This window comes from Xyrauchen texanus, chromosome 12, assembly GCF_025860055.1.
Source record: "Xyrauchen texanus isolate HMW12.3.18 chromosome 12, RBS_HiC_50CHRs, whole genome shotgun sequence".
NCBI classification, from domain to species: domain Eukaryota; kingdom Metazoa; phylum Chordata; class Actinopteri; order Cypriniformes; family Catostomidae; genus Xyrauchen; species Xyrauchen texanus.
This window is the reverse complement of record NC_068287.1, coordinates 46,566,517-46,583,650: the sequence shown is the minus strand read 5'-3', so window position 1 is coordinate 46,583,650 and position 17,134 is coordinate 46,566,517. Positions and strand designations below refer to the sequence as shown.

General features: G+C 41.0%; 1 protein-coding gene across 1 annotated transcript; it reads left to right on the top strand.

Annotated features, from left to right (window-relative positions):
- The first annotated feature begins 3,764 nt into the window (after nucleotides 1–3,764).
- Nucleotides 3,765–13,790, top strand: LOC127652429 (nuclear factor 7, ovary-like). Its single transcript, XM_052138586.1, has 7 exons — nucleotides 3,765–3,845; nucleotides 11,008–11,492; nucleotides 11,612–11,707; nucleotides 11,805–12,038; nucleotides 12,122–12,144; nucleotides 12,214–12,332; nucleotides 12,649–13,790. Exons 2-7 carry the CDS (start codon nucleotides 11,115–11,117, stop codon nucleotides 13,272–13,274), a joined length of 1,476 nt encoding a protein of 491 aa, XP_051994546.1. The 5' UTR covers nucleotides 3,765–3,845; nucleotides 11,008–11,114; the 3' UTR covers nucleotides 13,275–13,790.
- Nucleotides 13,791–17,134: the final 3,344 nt, after the last annotated feature.

Below are 17,134 nucleotides of genomic sequence, written 5' to 3'. Positions count from 1 at the left end.
ATAAACATATTGTGAAATAATTAATGCTTCTCAACAACTTCTCTGGTGATGTAATGTGGAATAATGAAGGCCTCTTTTAAACTTCTTTTGTTGGGTAGCTGCAGCTGCTCATTGTTCTAAAGATGTTCTAAAGGAATGTGTTTCTTGTCTCTACTCTCACGTTTCACACATAGTTCAAACATGTATGTCACCCCCATATAAGGTAAAGAACTATTTCATTGGTGAGGGTCCAGTGGAATGTGGTTTTTCTGGACCATATAACACAGTGCAGAACAATAAACTTTGAAGAAGGATCTGATAGCATTGGGCGTCGGTGTCATTTCTTTCTTCCCTCAGCTGAGCCGTATCGAGACGGGGATGGCAGATCAAGAAAATAAATTAAATACGTTGGATGACAAAATTATCCAAAAGTTTGGAGGCTCGTACGGGATCTCTCCAGACAGGTAATATTGATTTAAGTATCAAGTATTAACCTGTCTGATGAGAGATTGAATAAAACTTAGTTTAATTTGGCTCGATAGTAACTCCGTTAATAACTGCTCGGGGGAGGGATGCTGCCCCTTCTGAGGGATGATTTTGCCCTATTATAAATAGGAAGGAAGGTTTTTGCTCTATTAAATATAGGGAAAATCCCACGACAGCAGCAGTAGTTTAAAGGATATCCTTATTCTTGTATGAATAAGAAGAGGACGGGAATTGTCCTAAGGAAAAGACGGAGAGAATTTGATCTGCATTATTGTTCTGCATGAACTGAGTCGATCGGGATATTGTTTGTATTATTATTAAAAGGGTGACATTATGGGACAGGAAATGAGTCGCCCGTTATCGAACGAAACTCCAAAACAGTGGCTTTTTCGCAATAATCAGGGTTTCAATACTGAACCTTATATGAGTAATCTGGCCGGATGGTCAGAAGGAAAAACACAATTAGATCCATATCCTAGAGATGGCTCATTTATTGATCGATTCATGAGCGAATCAAAATCTATGGTTATATAAGGGTGGGGGGACCCTCAGTGGGATTATAAATACATGAAATAGTCATACGAGTTGTGGAAGAAAATGAAACCATTCTGGGACAAAGGTCCTGAACGAAAAGAGACTAATCAAATGCATGCAGCGGTCTTATATGCAGATAATGGGCTATATGGAAAAGAGCATGACATGAGAAATATGTCATAGGAAAATTAAGAGAAGCAATAAAGAAAGTGGAAAAATGGTCATATAAATGGTGGTTTAAGCTGTCCATGAGTAAGTCCTGCTATACATTCACAGCACCACACCCTGTCAAACACCCGTCTCCTGTATGCAACCATTCTTAACTGACACTGAGGTCTCTAAACTCCTCCTCTCCAACCACCCCACCACCTGTTCCCTTGACCCCATTCCATCACACCTGCTCCAGGCCATCTCTCTGTCCATCCTACCTGCACTTACACACATAATTAACACATCTCTTCTTGCAGGCACTTTTCCCACTACATTTAAGCAGGCTCGAGTAACCCCACACAGATTACAGACCAGTCTCTCTCATCCCATTCATGGCAAAAACACTTGAAAGGGCAGTTTTCAATCAGATCTCTGCCTATCTCTCACAGACCAAGCTGCTGGATGACAATCAGTCAGGCTTCAAAAGTGGACACTCCACCGAGAGTGCCCTGCTGTCTGTCACAGAGTCACTGAGACATCCGTTCTGACTCTGCTGGACCTTTCTGCAGCCTTTGACACAGTCAACCATCAGATCCTACTCTCCACCCTCTCTACTCTGGGCATCACAGGAACTGTGCTTGGCTTGTTCAACTCCATCTCTCAGATAGGTCCTTCGAGGTAGCCTGGAGAGGTGGAGGTATCCAAGCCACATCAGTTACTTACTGGGGTACCTCTGGGATCAGTGCTTGGGCCACTTCTCTTCTACATATACACAACGTCATTAAGACCCATCATCCAGTCACATGGTTTCTCTTACCACTGCTACGCTGATGACACGCAACTCTACTTGTCTTTCCAGCCCAACGACACCACAGTGACCGCTCGAATCGCTGCTTGTCTGGCAGACATCTCAGGCTGGATGAAGGAACACCACCTGCAACTCAACCTAGCCAAGACCGAACTCCTCGTCTTTCCAGCCAACCCTGCTGTTGAACACAACATCACTGTGCCGCTGGGTCCAACTACAGTGTCACCTTCCAAAACGGTCAGAAATCTAGGGGTAACCATTGATAATAAGCTAAATTTCACTGACCACATCTCAAAGACTTGGTCTGTAGACTTACACTCTACAATATCAGGAAGATAAGACCCTTCCTCTCTGTACACAACTGCTTGTTCAGTCACTTGTCATAACTAGAATGGACTACTGTAACTCTCTCATTGCAGGCCTTCCTGCATGCTATTAGACCTCTCCAAATGACCCAGAATGCAGCAGCACGTCTGTTCTTTAATGAACCTAAGAGAACATGTTACACCACTCTTTGTCTCTCTCCACTGGCTGCCGGTTCATGCACGCACTAAATTCAAGGCCCTGATGCTGGCATACAAAACAGTCACTGGGTCTGCTCCAGCATACCTAAAAACATTTATGCAGAGCTAAGTTTCCACCAGAAGCCTGTGGTCGGCTAAGGAACGTCGCCTTGTCGTACCAAAACAAAGATGCACCAAAACACTTTCCCGGACTTTCAGTTTCATCATACCACTTTGGTGGAATGACCTTCCCAACTCAATCCGTGAAGCTGACTCACTCTCTATCTTCAAATAACTGCTAAAAACACATCTTTTCCAAGAGCACTTAACCAGTCACTAAAAAAATTTAATAACAAAAATGCACTTAAATCTGTTTTGTATTCTATTCTGATGATAGTGAAACTTTGTAATATGGCACTTTTTGTACCACTGTCTCCTTAAGATGATTCGCTTATGTTTTCCTCTTTTGTAAATCACTTTGGATAAAAACATCTGCCAAATGAATAAATGTAAATGTATATGATATTTACTAATAAGCAAAACATTGATGTTGAGAAGCTGACATTATATGGGAAGCCAGTGGAGAGGGTGTCTGAGTTTAAGGATTTAGGACTATGGCTAGATGATAAACACACATGGAAAGTGCATATTAAACATGTAGAAACAAAATGCAAAATAATAATAAAATGACTAAGAGCAGTGGCTGGATATGATTGGAGGGGCTTATAAGCAGTCATTGATATATACAGAGCTATTATGAGTTCAACAATTGATTATGGATGTATAGTCTATGGAGCAGCAGGTAAAACAATACTATTAAATATAGACAGATTACAATTTAGTGCTCTACTGCTCTGTGTTGGAGACATAAAGTCAACCCCATTAATGCTGTTCTAACAGCAGAGGGTGAAATATCATTGGAGCTCTGGATTAGGAAGTACTGTTGGGAATATGGCAAATTTAAGAGAAGTGGATTTAGATGGATATCGATAGGAAGAGCTGGTGAATATGGAGTATATAGAGTTCACTAGGACATCCGCAATTAGTAATATTCCACCATGGCTTTATCCACCGACTGAAATAGATATTAATATATTAGAGAAGAAGAGAGAATGGCAAACGAATGAAGTGGGTAACAAAGTATGTATATATGTAAGAAATAAGTATTTCATGAGGGCCTGAAAGGAAATGAGGGTGCTGATTTGCTTGCACAAAAAAAGCTTTTGTTTGCGTTCCGCCGAAAAACGAAGAGAAGAAGAAGACGACGACATGGTGATACACACTCTGTACAGCAGGTGGCGGTATGCGTCTTTAAACGTTGTTTGCGGCCCGCCAAAAACAAAACAGAGAAGAAGAAGAAACAGCGAGTACCGCCAACAAAGAAGGCAAGTTCATTCTTCTACTGTTTGTTTGTGTAAATATGTAACATATTTTGTAATCTGCATATTTTATGCTGTAATTTGCACACTTTTATGTAATACTTTTGATTTTATCTTCTTAAACATCAGTGATTTGATTCAGACAGACTGTAGAGCACATCTGTTATCGTATATTGAGAACGTCTTTAAAGCTCCAGAAAAGGACAAATAAAGCATAATTAAATAATGTTCGAGTAGTCTGTATGAGCTGTGTGTTTCATTCAAAGTCTTTAACGATAACTTTGTGTGAAACAAACCACAATACATGGAATTATTTGCTTTAAATCTTTACATTAAATATATATACATGCCCAGTATAACCAGTGTTCTAATAGTTTTGTTTTTTCAATTAAGATTTTATATTTAATTTGTTTTTCCAAATTAGTTTTCATTCATTTTCACAGTTTTTCTGTAAGTTTCAGTTGTTCATTTTAGTCCGCTGGATCTGTATGAATTTCCTAAATCATTATTAAACTAATCTTTGTGAAGTAAACATTTAAAGAGACAGTTCACCCAAAAATGAAAATTCTCTCATCATTTATTCACCCTGATGCAATCCCAAACGTGTATGACTTTTCCTTTTTCTGCTGAACACAAATTAAGAATATTTCAGCTCTGTAGGTCCATACAATGCAAGTGAATTGTTACTAGAACTTTGAAGCTCAAAAAAGCACAAAGGCAGCATAAAAGTAATCCAAAGGTCAATTTTATTTGTAAAACGCCTTTCACAACATGCATAATTTCAAAGCAGCTTTACAGAAAGTCAGGCATTAATAGAAGATAAGACTGTAATGTCTATTATGTCAATGAATCATCATTGTGTCGAATGCAGCACTAAGATGTAAAAGCACTAGAAGAGAAATGCAGCTGCGATCAGATGATAAGAGCAAGTAATTTGCAACTCTGATAAGTGCAGTCTCTGTACTGTGATGAGGCCTAAATCCTGACTGAAATTCTTCGTATATACTATTTCTCTGTAGAAATGAACATATTTGGGATGATACTACCTTTTCTAGTATTTTTGACACAAACAGGAGATTTGAAATCAGTCTATAATTGGCCAGTTATCGTGGATCAAGTTGTGGCTTCTTAATAAGCGGTTTGATAACTGCCATTTTAAAGTTTCTTGGGACATGTCCTAAGCATAGCGAGGAGTTAATAATATTCAGAAGAGGTTCTGAGATTACAGGAGATACCTCTTTTAAGAGCTTCTGTTGTGGCTTTTGATGTTTCGATAAGTTTTGTTAGCACTTCATGACCTATGACAGAGAAAGATTGCACGTGAGGAAAATTATGAGACATTGTTTTCTGAGGTGCTATGACAGATGATTGCATAATTCCAATTTTATTTCTGATTATTTCAATTTTATCTGTAAAGAAATTCATGGAGTCATTACTCTTGTGCTGCGAGATATCTGGTTCTGTTGAGGCTTTATTCCAAACCAATTTAGCCACAGTACTGAATAAACATCTAGGATTGTTGTGGTTATTTTCTATGAGTTTACTAAAATATGCTGACCTGGCAGCTTTTAGTGCCTGTCTGTATCTACAGACACTATCCTTCCATGCAGCACCAAATACTTCTAATTATGTATTTTTTCAACATGCGCTCCATTTTCCGAGCTGCTCTTTTGAGAGCATGAGTGTGATCATTGTACCATGGTGCAGGGCTTATTTCTTTGATATTCTTTAATCGAAGTGGGGTGACAATGTCAAGAGTGCTAGAGAAGACTGTATTTATATTTTCTGTTATTTCATCAAGTTCTTCTGGGCTTTGGGGTTTATTGAGTGTATGAGATAGCTTGACTAATACTCTTCCAGATCTGTCTTTAGTGGTCGAAAGAATAGATCAACCTGAACATTTACATTTACATTTACATTTATTCATTTGGCAGACGCTTTTATCCAAAGCGACTTACAAAAGAGGAAGAACATCAGCGAATCATCTTAGGGAGACAGTGGTACAAAAAGTGCCATATTACAAAGTTTCACTATCATCATAATAGTATACAAAACAGATTTAAGTGCAACAAGAAATGTAAATATATATATATATATATATATATTTTTATTTTATTTATTTATTTATTTATTTTTTTATTGACCGGTTAAGTGCTTTGGAAAAGATGTGTTTTTAGCCGCTTTTTGAAGATAGAGAGTGAGTTAGCTTCCGGATTGAGTTGGGAAGGTCATTCCACCACCGTGGTATGATGAAACTGAAAGTCCGGGAAAGTGTTTTGGTGCCTCTTTGTTTTGGTACGACAAGGCGACGTTCCTTAGCTGACCGCGAGGCTTCTGGTGGGAACGTAGCTCTGCATAAATGTTTTAAGGTATGCTGGAGCAGACCCAGTGACTGTTTTATATGCCAGCATCAGGGCCTTGAATTTAAAACGGGCATGAACCGGCAGCCAGTGGAGAGAGACAAAGAGTGGTGTAACATGTGCTCTCTTAGGTTCATTAAAGACCAGACGTGCTGCTGCATTCTGGATCATTTGGAGAGGTCTAATAGCACATGCAGGAAGGCCTGCAATGAGAGCGTTACAGTAGTCCAGTCTTGTTATGACAAGGGACTGAACGAGCAGTTGTGTGGCATGTACAGAGAGGAAGGGTCTTATCTTCCTGATATTGTAGAGTGTAAATCTACAAGATCTTGCAGTTTTTGTAATGTGGTCTGTGAAATTTAGCTCATCATCAATGGTTACCCCTAGATTTCTGACCGTTTTGGAAGGCGAAACTGTAGTTGGACCCAGCTGCACGGTGATGTTGTGTTCAACAGCAGGGTTGGCTGGAAAGACAAGGAGTTCGGTCTTGGCAGGGTTGAGGTGTTCCTTCATCCAGGCCGAGATGTCTGCCAGACAGGCAGCGATTCGAACGGTCACTGTGGTGTCGTTGGGCTGGAAAGACAAGTAGAGTTGCGTGTCATCAGCGTAGCAGTGGTAAGAGAAACCATGTGACTGGATGATGGGTCCCAGTGATGTTGTGTATATGGAGAAGAGAAGTGGCCCAAGCACTGATCCCTGAGGTACCCCAGTAAGTAACTTGTGTGGCTTGGATACTTCCCCTCTCCATGCTACCTCAAAGGACCTTTCTGAGAGATAAGAGTTGAACCAGTCAAGCACAGTTCCAGTGATACCCAGTTTAGAGAGGGTGGAGAGTAGGATCTGATGGTTGACTGTGTCAAAGGCAGCAGAAAGGTCCAGCAAAATCAGAACGGATGATCTCGATTCAGCTCTCGCCTGTCTCAGCGACTCGATGACAGACAGCAGGGCAGTCTCAGTGGAGTGTCCACTTTTGAAGCCCGACTGATTGTCATCCAGCAGCTTGTTCTGTGAGAGATAGGCGGAGATCTGATTGAAAACTGCCCTTTCAAGTGTTTTTGCCATGAATGGGATGAGAGAGACTGGTCTGTAGTGTTCTATCTGTGTGGGGTTAAGTGCAGGTTTTTTCAGCAGTGGGGTTACTTGAGCCTGCTTAAATGTAGTGGGAAAAGTGCCCGCAAGAAGGGATGTGTTAATTATGTGTGTAAGTGCCGGTAGGATGGACGGGGAGATGGCCTGGAGAAGGTGTGATGGAATGGGGTCAAGGGAACAGGTTGTGGGGTGGTTGGAGAGGAGGAATTTAGAGACCTCAGTGTCAGTTAAAGGAGAGAACATAGGGAAAGAAGGGTTGCATACAGGAGCCAGGTGTTTGACAGGGTGTGGTGCTGTGAATGTATTGCTGATGGCTGTAACCTTATCAGTAAAAAATATGGCGAATGTATCTGCTGTCAGTGATGTGTCAGGTGGTGGAGGGGGAGGGCAGAGAAGTGTGTTAAATGTTCTAAACAAGCTACGAGTGTCTGTGGTGCTGTTGATCTTGGTCTGGTAATATGAAGTTTTTGCAGTTTTAATGTTATTTGAAAAAGTTGCGAGCAGAAGCTGATATTTACCTAGATCAGCTGGATCTTTAGATTTCCGCCATCTCCTCTCAGCTGCCCTGAGATCAGTCCGATGTTCACGAAGGACGTCAGACAGCCAGGGGCTGGGTGGTGTAGTCCGTGCTGGTCTAGAGGAGAGAGGACAGATGTTGTCTAGACAGGTTGTTAAAGTAGAGCTAAGTGTGTCTGTGGCAGTGTTCACACGATAGCGTGGTGTAGATTGAGTGACATTAGCTGATTGCATCAGACAAGAGACGAGGTAATGATCTGAGATGTCATCGCTCTGCGGCAGAATTTCTATATTATCAACATCAACTCCATATGACAGAATTCAATCTAGCGTATGATTATGGCGATGAGTTGGTCCTGTTACATTTTGTCTGACTCCAAGAGAGTTGAGAATATTGATAAATGCTAATCCCAATGTATCATTTTCATTATCGATGTGAATGTTGAAGTCACCAACAATTAAAGCTCTATCTACAGTAACTACAAGATCTGATAAAAAATTAACAAACTCACCAAGGAAATCAGAATAAGGCCTGGGTGATCTATCATAAGGGCAAAGACGACAGAGATTTTTTATTTATATCTGACGGTGTCACATTAAGCATTATTAGTTCAAAATACATTTATATCCTGTCCTCTGAGTAACACCAAAAACTTCATTGTAAATTGTAGCAACACCTCCTCCTCGACCCTTCAGATGAGGCTCATGTTTATAACAATAACCTGGAGGAGTAGATTAATTTAAACTAATATATTCATCCAGTTTAAGCCAGAATTCAGTCAAACATAGCACATCTAAACTATGATCTGTAATCATTTCATTAACAATTAGTGCTTTGGTTGAAAGAGATCTAATGTTTAGTAGCCCTTTTTTTATATGATGTGTATTTTTAATTTGTTTGTTTTGTTCAAGTTTGACCTTAATCACATTTTTTCTAAATGATTTAGTGAGGGTTTTGTGTTTGGTAGTTCGAGGAACAGACACAGTCTCTATGAGATATCTAGGTGATACAGTCTCTATGTGTTGTAGTTTATGTGACATCTCAAGGCTGCTAGCAGATGTTCGGATTAACCAGTTTGTCTGCTTCTCATTATTAAGACTATGAGCCAAATTACTAGAGAGGACAGTGGCACCATCCCTGGAGGGATGAAGTCCATCTCTCTTTAGCAGATCAGGTCTACCTCAAAAACTCTTCACAAGTGTCTATGTATCCGATTCTATTCTCCAGACACCACTCAGACATCCAGCCATTCAGTGACACTAATCTACTGTAAACCTAGTCACCACGATGAGCAGGGAGGGGACCAGAGCTTCCCCACAATTCTTTAACATTATCTTTAGTGATCTCTGACTGGTGAAGCCGGACATCGTTAGTGCCGACATGGATAACAGTTTTACAAAATCTACGTTTAGCATTAGCTTGTAAATTTGATTTGATGTCGAAATGCAATTAACAATAGTGGCTGGAGTCTCTATTTCCACGTTCCTTACAATACATTTACATTACATTTATGCATTTGGCAGACGCTTTTATCCAAAGCGACTTACAGTGCACTTATTACAGGGACAATCCCCCCGGAGCAACCTGGAGTTAAGTGTCTTGCTCAAGGACACAATGGTGGTGGCTGTGGGGCTTGAACCTGTGACCTTCTGATTAACAGCCCTGTGCTTTAGCCACTACGCCACCACCACTCCAGACACTATCCAGACAATAGAATCACCAATAACAAGGGCTCTTTCAACATGATTCTCAGTGGTTGTATCACTGAGTGGGGAGAATTGATTGGAGACCCTAACAGAAATGGGAGAGTGGTGTTTCTTTGCCGAGCGAGTATGCCGCCAAGATGTCACCCAAATACCCTGCTGCAGGGGCTCTACAGCCGGAACCACATTGTGTATGTTGCTCTCTGTACTACTCACATCCGAAACAGTATCTACGAGCTTCTCTTTCTCACTGACCTCCACTAGCGTTCAGATGCGTGTCTCTAACTCATTAAACTTCTCCATTAGCCTGACTAATTCCTCACATTTATCACATGTGAATCCCTCACTGCTGACAGAGGAGGCTATTGTAAACATTTGACCTGCAATGCAGGAAGAAATAACATGAGCGGATGCCATGACTTACCGCAAATTGTATGTTGTTGGTTGTTCCTGAGAGGTGAGGGCTTAAGATTGATGTGAATCCCTCACAAAATAGTTTGTTGTTCATGATAAGCAGTGCTTTGAAATCGATGCAATAATCTGTGTACTGCAGAGGAGAAAAGAAAACGGAACCTGAAAAAATGCACGCAGTTGTATCGCGATAAGAGAATAATACGAGGGAAAACCCGATGCACACTTAAAAATGGCAGATGTTTAGGATTAAATGCTGAAAACAGATGCTAAAAAAAAAAAAACTAGCAGGCTACAAACACTGACTCTAGCTAGGTGCCAGCAGCAACAGGTAAAATACATGCAGATGAAACAGTAGAAAAGAGGAAAAACGTGATAAAATGACAAAGGATGTAACGATAAACCTTTGAGAATAAAAATAAGCAATGCTAAGCAGCCTAAGCAGGCCACAAACAAACTCTCGTGCAGCGTGCCATCAGCAACAGGAAATCCAGTGATGTCAGCTGTGGATTAATCCACATATTCAGAAGTGATATGATAGTGTGAGTGAGAAACGGATCAATATTAAAGTCCTTTTTTTTTTTTTTTACACTAAATCTTGACATCAGCAGTCTCCTTGGCAATCATGATTTCAAGCTCGATTATATTTCCCAGCACCATCTAAACTCCCCTAGTAAGATTAAACAAGCTTGAAATCATGATCGTTCCTGTAGGTGGCAAATGCAAGACACCAGCTCTACGTAGGTATGTAGACATACCAGTGGGGAATGCTAAAATCTTTGTTGCATATTTAGATGAAGGGTCTGATCATCACAGGTCAGTGTGAATGCCCCACCTGAACTGCATTTCACTGTAATCAGTTCCTGATGAAGCAGTTTTATTACTAATACAATAAGAGTGTTTATATGGGTCAGAGTATCATTAAGTCCAAAGGTTTTTTAGAAAATCCAACCTGACATAACTGTGACTGACTTATTGTTTCTCTCTCTCTGTTCATAAGGACACTTTTCTGGACAATAAAGAAATCAACAATCGGTGTAGTACAAAGGGAAAGACTTTCTAAATGATTTTTGTGAACTTTGTTTCAGAGTCGACAGCAGATCTTTGCTGATTCTGATGATTATTCATTATTGAAAGCAACATTCAGAGATTGAAAGTAAAGTTCAGAGCGTTGGAGCTTTTATAAGCAGTGAAAATGGATTCGCTCTCTGTGGAAGAACTTTCTTGTCCCGTGTGCTGTGAAATCTACAAGAATCCTGTTCTTCTGTCGTGTAGTCACAGTGTGTGTAAAGAGTGTCTTCAACAGTTCTGGAAAACCAAGAGAACTCAGGAGTGTCCCGTCTGCAGGAGCAGATTTTTAAGAGAAAAACCTCCTTGTAATCTGGCATTGAAGAACTTATGTGAGATGTTTGTGAAGGAGAGAAATGAGGAGGAGATCTGCAGTTTACACAGTGAGAAACTCAAACTCTTCTGTCTGGACGATAAACAGCCGGTGTGTTTAGTGTGCAGAGATTCACAAAAACACACCAATCACAAATTCAGACCCATCAGTGAAGTTTTTCGATCTTACAAGGTACAACAAACTTCTTGAGTCATATGCAAGGACAAAATAAATTGCTTTAAACAATATTTATCATACTATATATTACATACAGGAACATATTACAGTATTTTCACTTTGTTAAATTTCAGGAGAAACTCAATACAGCACTGAAGTCTTTACAAAAGAAACTCAAACGCACAGAAAACATGAAAGGAGAGTTTGATAAATCAGTTGGACACATCAAGGTGAGGATACAGAATCAACAATCAAACACATTTGCTGATAAATGATGTGATGTGTGTGAATGCAGAGCTGATTGAAGTGAATTTGATGTGATTTCAGACTCAAGCTGAGCACACAGAGCGTCAGATTAAAGAGCAGTTTAAGAAGCTTCATGAGTTTCTCCGACATGAAGAAGAAGCTACAATCACTGAACTGAGAGAGGAAGAGGAGCAGAAGAGTCAGATGATGAAGAAGAAGCTTGAGGAGATGAACACACACATCTCAGCTCTTTCACACACAATCAAAGACATGGAGGAAATGATGAAAGCCAATGACGATGTCTCATTTCTAAAGGTGACAGTCAAACTCTCATCATTGATTTCTGCTCTTATTGATCATTTGAGGAGCTCATCAAGTGTTTTTTTTGTCTTTTGCAGAACTTTAATGTGACAATGGAAAGGTAAGTGTCTCCTCTCTATGGTTGTGAAGTCAAAGTCACTGCAGTACTGACTCCTGAATGTTCTTCCAGAGTCCAGATCTCACAGCCGGATCCACAGATGACTTCTGGAGCTTTCATTCATGTGCCACATTACTTGGGCAACCTGACATTCAGAGTCTGGAAGAAGATGCAAGACATTGTCCACAAGAGTGAGTCCACAAAACATCTCTGCTCGCACACTGAGAGTGTGACATTTGAATATTTACACAAAACTGATCTGAAAAAACAAAAGTGTGTACTCCATTATAAACATGACAATAATATACACTATACACACTTTTAATGTTTGTGTTGTGATTCACTGTTAAACACTGATAATAAAACATGAGTGTGTAACTAATAACAACACTGACAATATCTGATAGTGTTTCATCAATATGACAAGTGTTCATAATTCATAATAATCTGTATATGATTCACTCTTGATGATTATATGAACATCTGTTGATTGTTTTCTCTCATCAGCTCCTGTGATTCTGGATCCAAACACTGCAAATCCAAATCTGATTCTGTCTGATGATCTGACCAGTGTGAGATACAGCAAGAAGAGAAAAATATTACCTGATAATCCAGAGAGAATTAACTGTGATGAGTGTGTTCTGGGTTCAGAGGGGTTTAACTCAGGAACACACTGCTGGGATGTGGAGGTTAAAGACAATAAAGACTGGAGTCTTGGAGTTATTACAGCATCAAACAAGAGGAAGGGAGGAGTTTTCTTTAAGGCTAATGTCTGGCGTATTGATCATATTGAGGATTATTATGAAGATGATGAAGATTACGAGGATGATGTAGATGAGGTGGATGATAAAGATGAGGTGGATGATAAAGATGAGGTGGATGATAAAGATGAGGTGGATGATAAAGATGAGGAGGATGATATAGATGAGGAGGGTAATGTGTTTATTGTCACACAGAAACTTGAGCGTGTGAGAGTTCATCTGGATTATGACAGAGGAAAAGTGTCATTCTCTGATCCTGTAACTAACACACATCTACACACATACACACACACATTTACACACACACTCTTGCCATTCTTCTGGAATAATAAAACACTCCCTCTGAGGATTTTACCTGTAAAATGTTTGTAACAACAGAAATGACTAAAGTTTAACGACAGTTTTAAGACTCATTGTTTCTGACACTGTTTATGGATCAATGAATTCAGATTTTCTTAGGCTAAAATGTAATACAACACTCAATATATCTACACAATTCCCACTTTAACAAATAAAATGTGATCTTGCCAACATAAAAACATGAAAAGTTTTTACATATTAAAATTCAAAGCTCATGGAAACCATTTAAGTATTTCTACATTTGATATCGTCACAGTCCATCTTCCTCAAGTTTCCCTAGTACTCTTATTTTGAAGTTTTCTCACAGACTTCATCTCCAATAAATCACTGCCCTCATTATTTCCATCTGTTTCCAATCCTCCTCACCTGTCCTCCATTCCATCATCTGCCCTTGTTTGTATAAATACCCTCCTGTTTTACATTCCTTTGTCAGTCCTTAAAGTGTTACGTTGTAAGGCTGAAGCGTTATGTTACGTTGTGTTGTTATTTTGTGATGTTTAGATTCATAGTTTGTTCCACTCCAGCGTTTGTTCAACTGCTGCATCTATTAATAAAAGATTGAAAGTATCCCCTCCTGCGTCTCCTCTCTTCCACTCCCAAGTACCCAACATTACAGAAGGACTGACCTAACAAGATGGAGATACCTGCTGGTGTCAGTCTCCTCCTCCTCTAGCAAGGGGACCGTCCAGTTGAGGAACATGTCTGAGTTTTTACCCCTGGTGAATTTTGTGCACTTTAATGACCACTGGTGATTTTCTTCAGGACTGGTCTTAATAGTGCACTAAAGGAGCTCATACCTCTGGCGGATCCTCACTGGATGCTGCTCGAGTTTGTGGAGGTGGCTTTACAAGTTAGTGGCTCACTGTAAAGGGGTTCAAAGGGAAAGGAGAACACAGGGAAGCAGGTTTTCCAGGCTCAGGTAAGACTTTTAATCAGCCACTTCAGTGCTTTACAACTTCAAAAACTCATCAGATTCACAGGCATTTAGATTACTTACACATCAGTTTCACAAACACAATAGCTTCAGAAGCACCATGGCTTTCCTTGTGCCAGGCTCTCCCCTCTGCTGGTGGCATGGCTGCTTATATGCTGCTCTCCCCATTTTCACTAGAATTAGAAACAGGTGTTTCTAATCTAGCTCGGGTGCAAGCACCCTTACTGGTTTCTCTCCCTCTGGACGGACACTTGACCACACCCCGCTGCCCGACTCAGGCCAAGGAGAAATCTAGCCTGTCTACCACAGCAACGGTAGAGTCAGCGACAGCCATCTGCTCTCCCAGTCTGTGGAACGGGTGATCCGTGTGTTGGTATCCTTCATGTGGTGGAGCTATTGGAGTGGTCCGAGCAGAGGATGAAGGCCCGTCCCAACATTTAGTACTGGATGGCGAGACACTTTTTTTTTCTATGGTGCTGTACTTGGTCTTCCTCAGCGAGAGCTTGCGTCTAATGTACAGCACCAGGCACTCCTCCTCCTCCACCAGCTACGAGATTATGGTCCCCAGCCCTCTAAAGTGCAACTTTAAACTGTGTGAATGCCTGTTGACACTGCTCCTTCCACTGGACCGGGTCTGGAGTTCCCTTTTTAGTGAGATCAGTCAGTGGGCAGGTGACGTCTGAATAATTAGGCACTAATCTCCTATAATAGCCAGCCAAAGAAACGGTCTCACCCCCAATTTGGGTATGCACCTGCCTGTGGCCCAAGTGGAACCCCAGATACCGTACCTCCACCCCCCCAATCGCGCACTTCTTGGGGTTTGCTGTGAGTCCCGCTCGTCTCAGCAATCTCAGAACCGCCCTCATAGGTGTAAGCCGAATGCGAGTGGAGTTAAAAGTCAAAGGTGAAGTAGCAATGTAAAATGTCCATAATTTAAACAGGGCAACAAACACAACTTAAAGAAAGAACAAGGCTCTGAGTTAGACTATTTGCAGGGCGGTATGACTCTAGCAGCTAGCTGTTCATCTGCTAGTCAATGACGCGCGTGCGATATATTAAATCCACATGACGAAAAAGGAGGAACTCATGCGTGCGTTTGAAAAATGTATCTTATGTTATTAATAATGTATTGCTTTTGTTGAAATTGTACATGCACAAATGTATCAAAATTCTTCCTCGATTACTTGCATTTAAGTAGGATTTTCAGTGTATTTAGAGACATTGAGTGGGATGAAAAGTCCCAAAGCAAATATGTGTATTTGTTGAAGGATTGGTTTATTAATGTAAAAAAAAAAAACAGGATACTTTGATGAATTGTCTTGGCGTGCTGGCAGGCATGTTCTCGCGTGCAAGATCTTCTCGTTTACTCGTGCGGCAATTAACTACTGTGAGTCCTTAGCCCAGAGCAGCATCAGTAATAGCATCGCAGCCCAATATCAGCAGCTCAGCCCATTTATTTCTGTTATAGTTGTGTCTTCAGCCATTTTGGTGTTAAATTTGAGTCAGTTTTTGACTTCCCATTTTTATGTTTGAATTTACATTGTGAAAAACAAGGTTGTGTTCCATATTGTGGTGTTCAGCAATTTTAACACGGTTTCGTCATCATATCAGTGTATATATAGATAGACCAAAATAAAACCATTAAAATATCAAGTAAATAAGTATTGTGATACTTAATGCCACAGTGAAACTCTTGTCCTAAAAAGTATTGCTATACCACGATATTTTCCCTGTTGCACCTTCACAAAATTTGAGGGTTCCCACACCTGCCAAATCCCACATTAACCACTGATTACAACCCATGTCCACCAATGCTTGGTAAGTACCCACCTTGTCACTTACCTGTATCCGTACACTCCAGCCCAGTCTGGGTTAGCCTGTGGAGTGTCGGGGATCCGGACCACCATCCCCAGCTCAATCACAGGACATTGATCCCGGAAGTGCCCCAGGATCCCCGCAATTCCAGCTGGCCGGCCCAGATGCCACGCCAACACTTGCGCATACCTGTCAAGTATCCCGTTTTGGCCGGGAAAGTCCTGTATTTTACCCTTCTTTCCCGCCGTCCTCCCGTATTAGTATTTTCCCGTAAATCTCCCGTATTTTAACCTGCGTTATTAAAAAATAATAGCCCGGGCGGAGTAAAAAAAAAACATTCCCAATCTGAGCTCTGTCACTAGCCTCACGATAACTACCACCTGCAGTAGCCTACTACAGGTACTGTAGGTGACAGTTGTCGCGAGGTTAGTGTGTGAGGTCAGAAAAAAAGAAAAAAAAACAGAGACGGATTTTGGACGCTACAACAGAGACGGAAGGCACTCCTGCCAAAAAACCAAAACCCTCATGTAAATTCCGCGATCAATGGGACAGCGAATTTACTTTTCTGAAGAGGAGCAGGGTGGGGGATAGTCACGCGTTTTGTAACTGCGACTTTAGCATCTCACACGGGGGAAGGAATGATGTATGTCAGCACGAGAAATCCGAAAGTTATGTGAAATGAAAAGGAAAAACTGTAAAAGAAAAGCAATATGAAATGAAAAGAATGTGTGGAATGAAAATAAAATGTAAATGTAAAGACAAGCAATGTTAAATGAACAGAAAATATGCAAATAAGCCTTTAAATAAATGCTCTTCATATATACCCTTTTGTGTTTTCATTTAGGCTATAACACCTGTCTTAAAATGTAAGGGATACTGGAGCTTGGTTGGGGTGGTGGGACTGCTCGCGGTGGGCGGCGGAAAATTTCCCTTATTTTCAAATCCAAAACTTGACAGGTATGCACTTGCGGCGGCGGACACTTCCACCGGAGGGGGTGAGCTGCGGGGCACTGTAGGGGCTGACGGTAGTTCAAATCCCTGCATGCGGGGAACTGGCCTCTGAGGCGGAGTGCCTCACCTCCGCGGGGCAGGAACGGGCCCTGGGGAGAGAGCAGATTGAGAG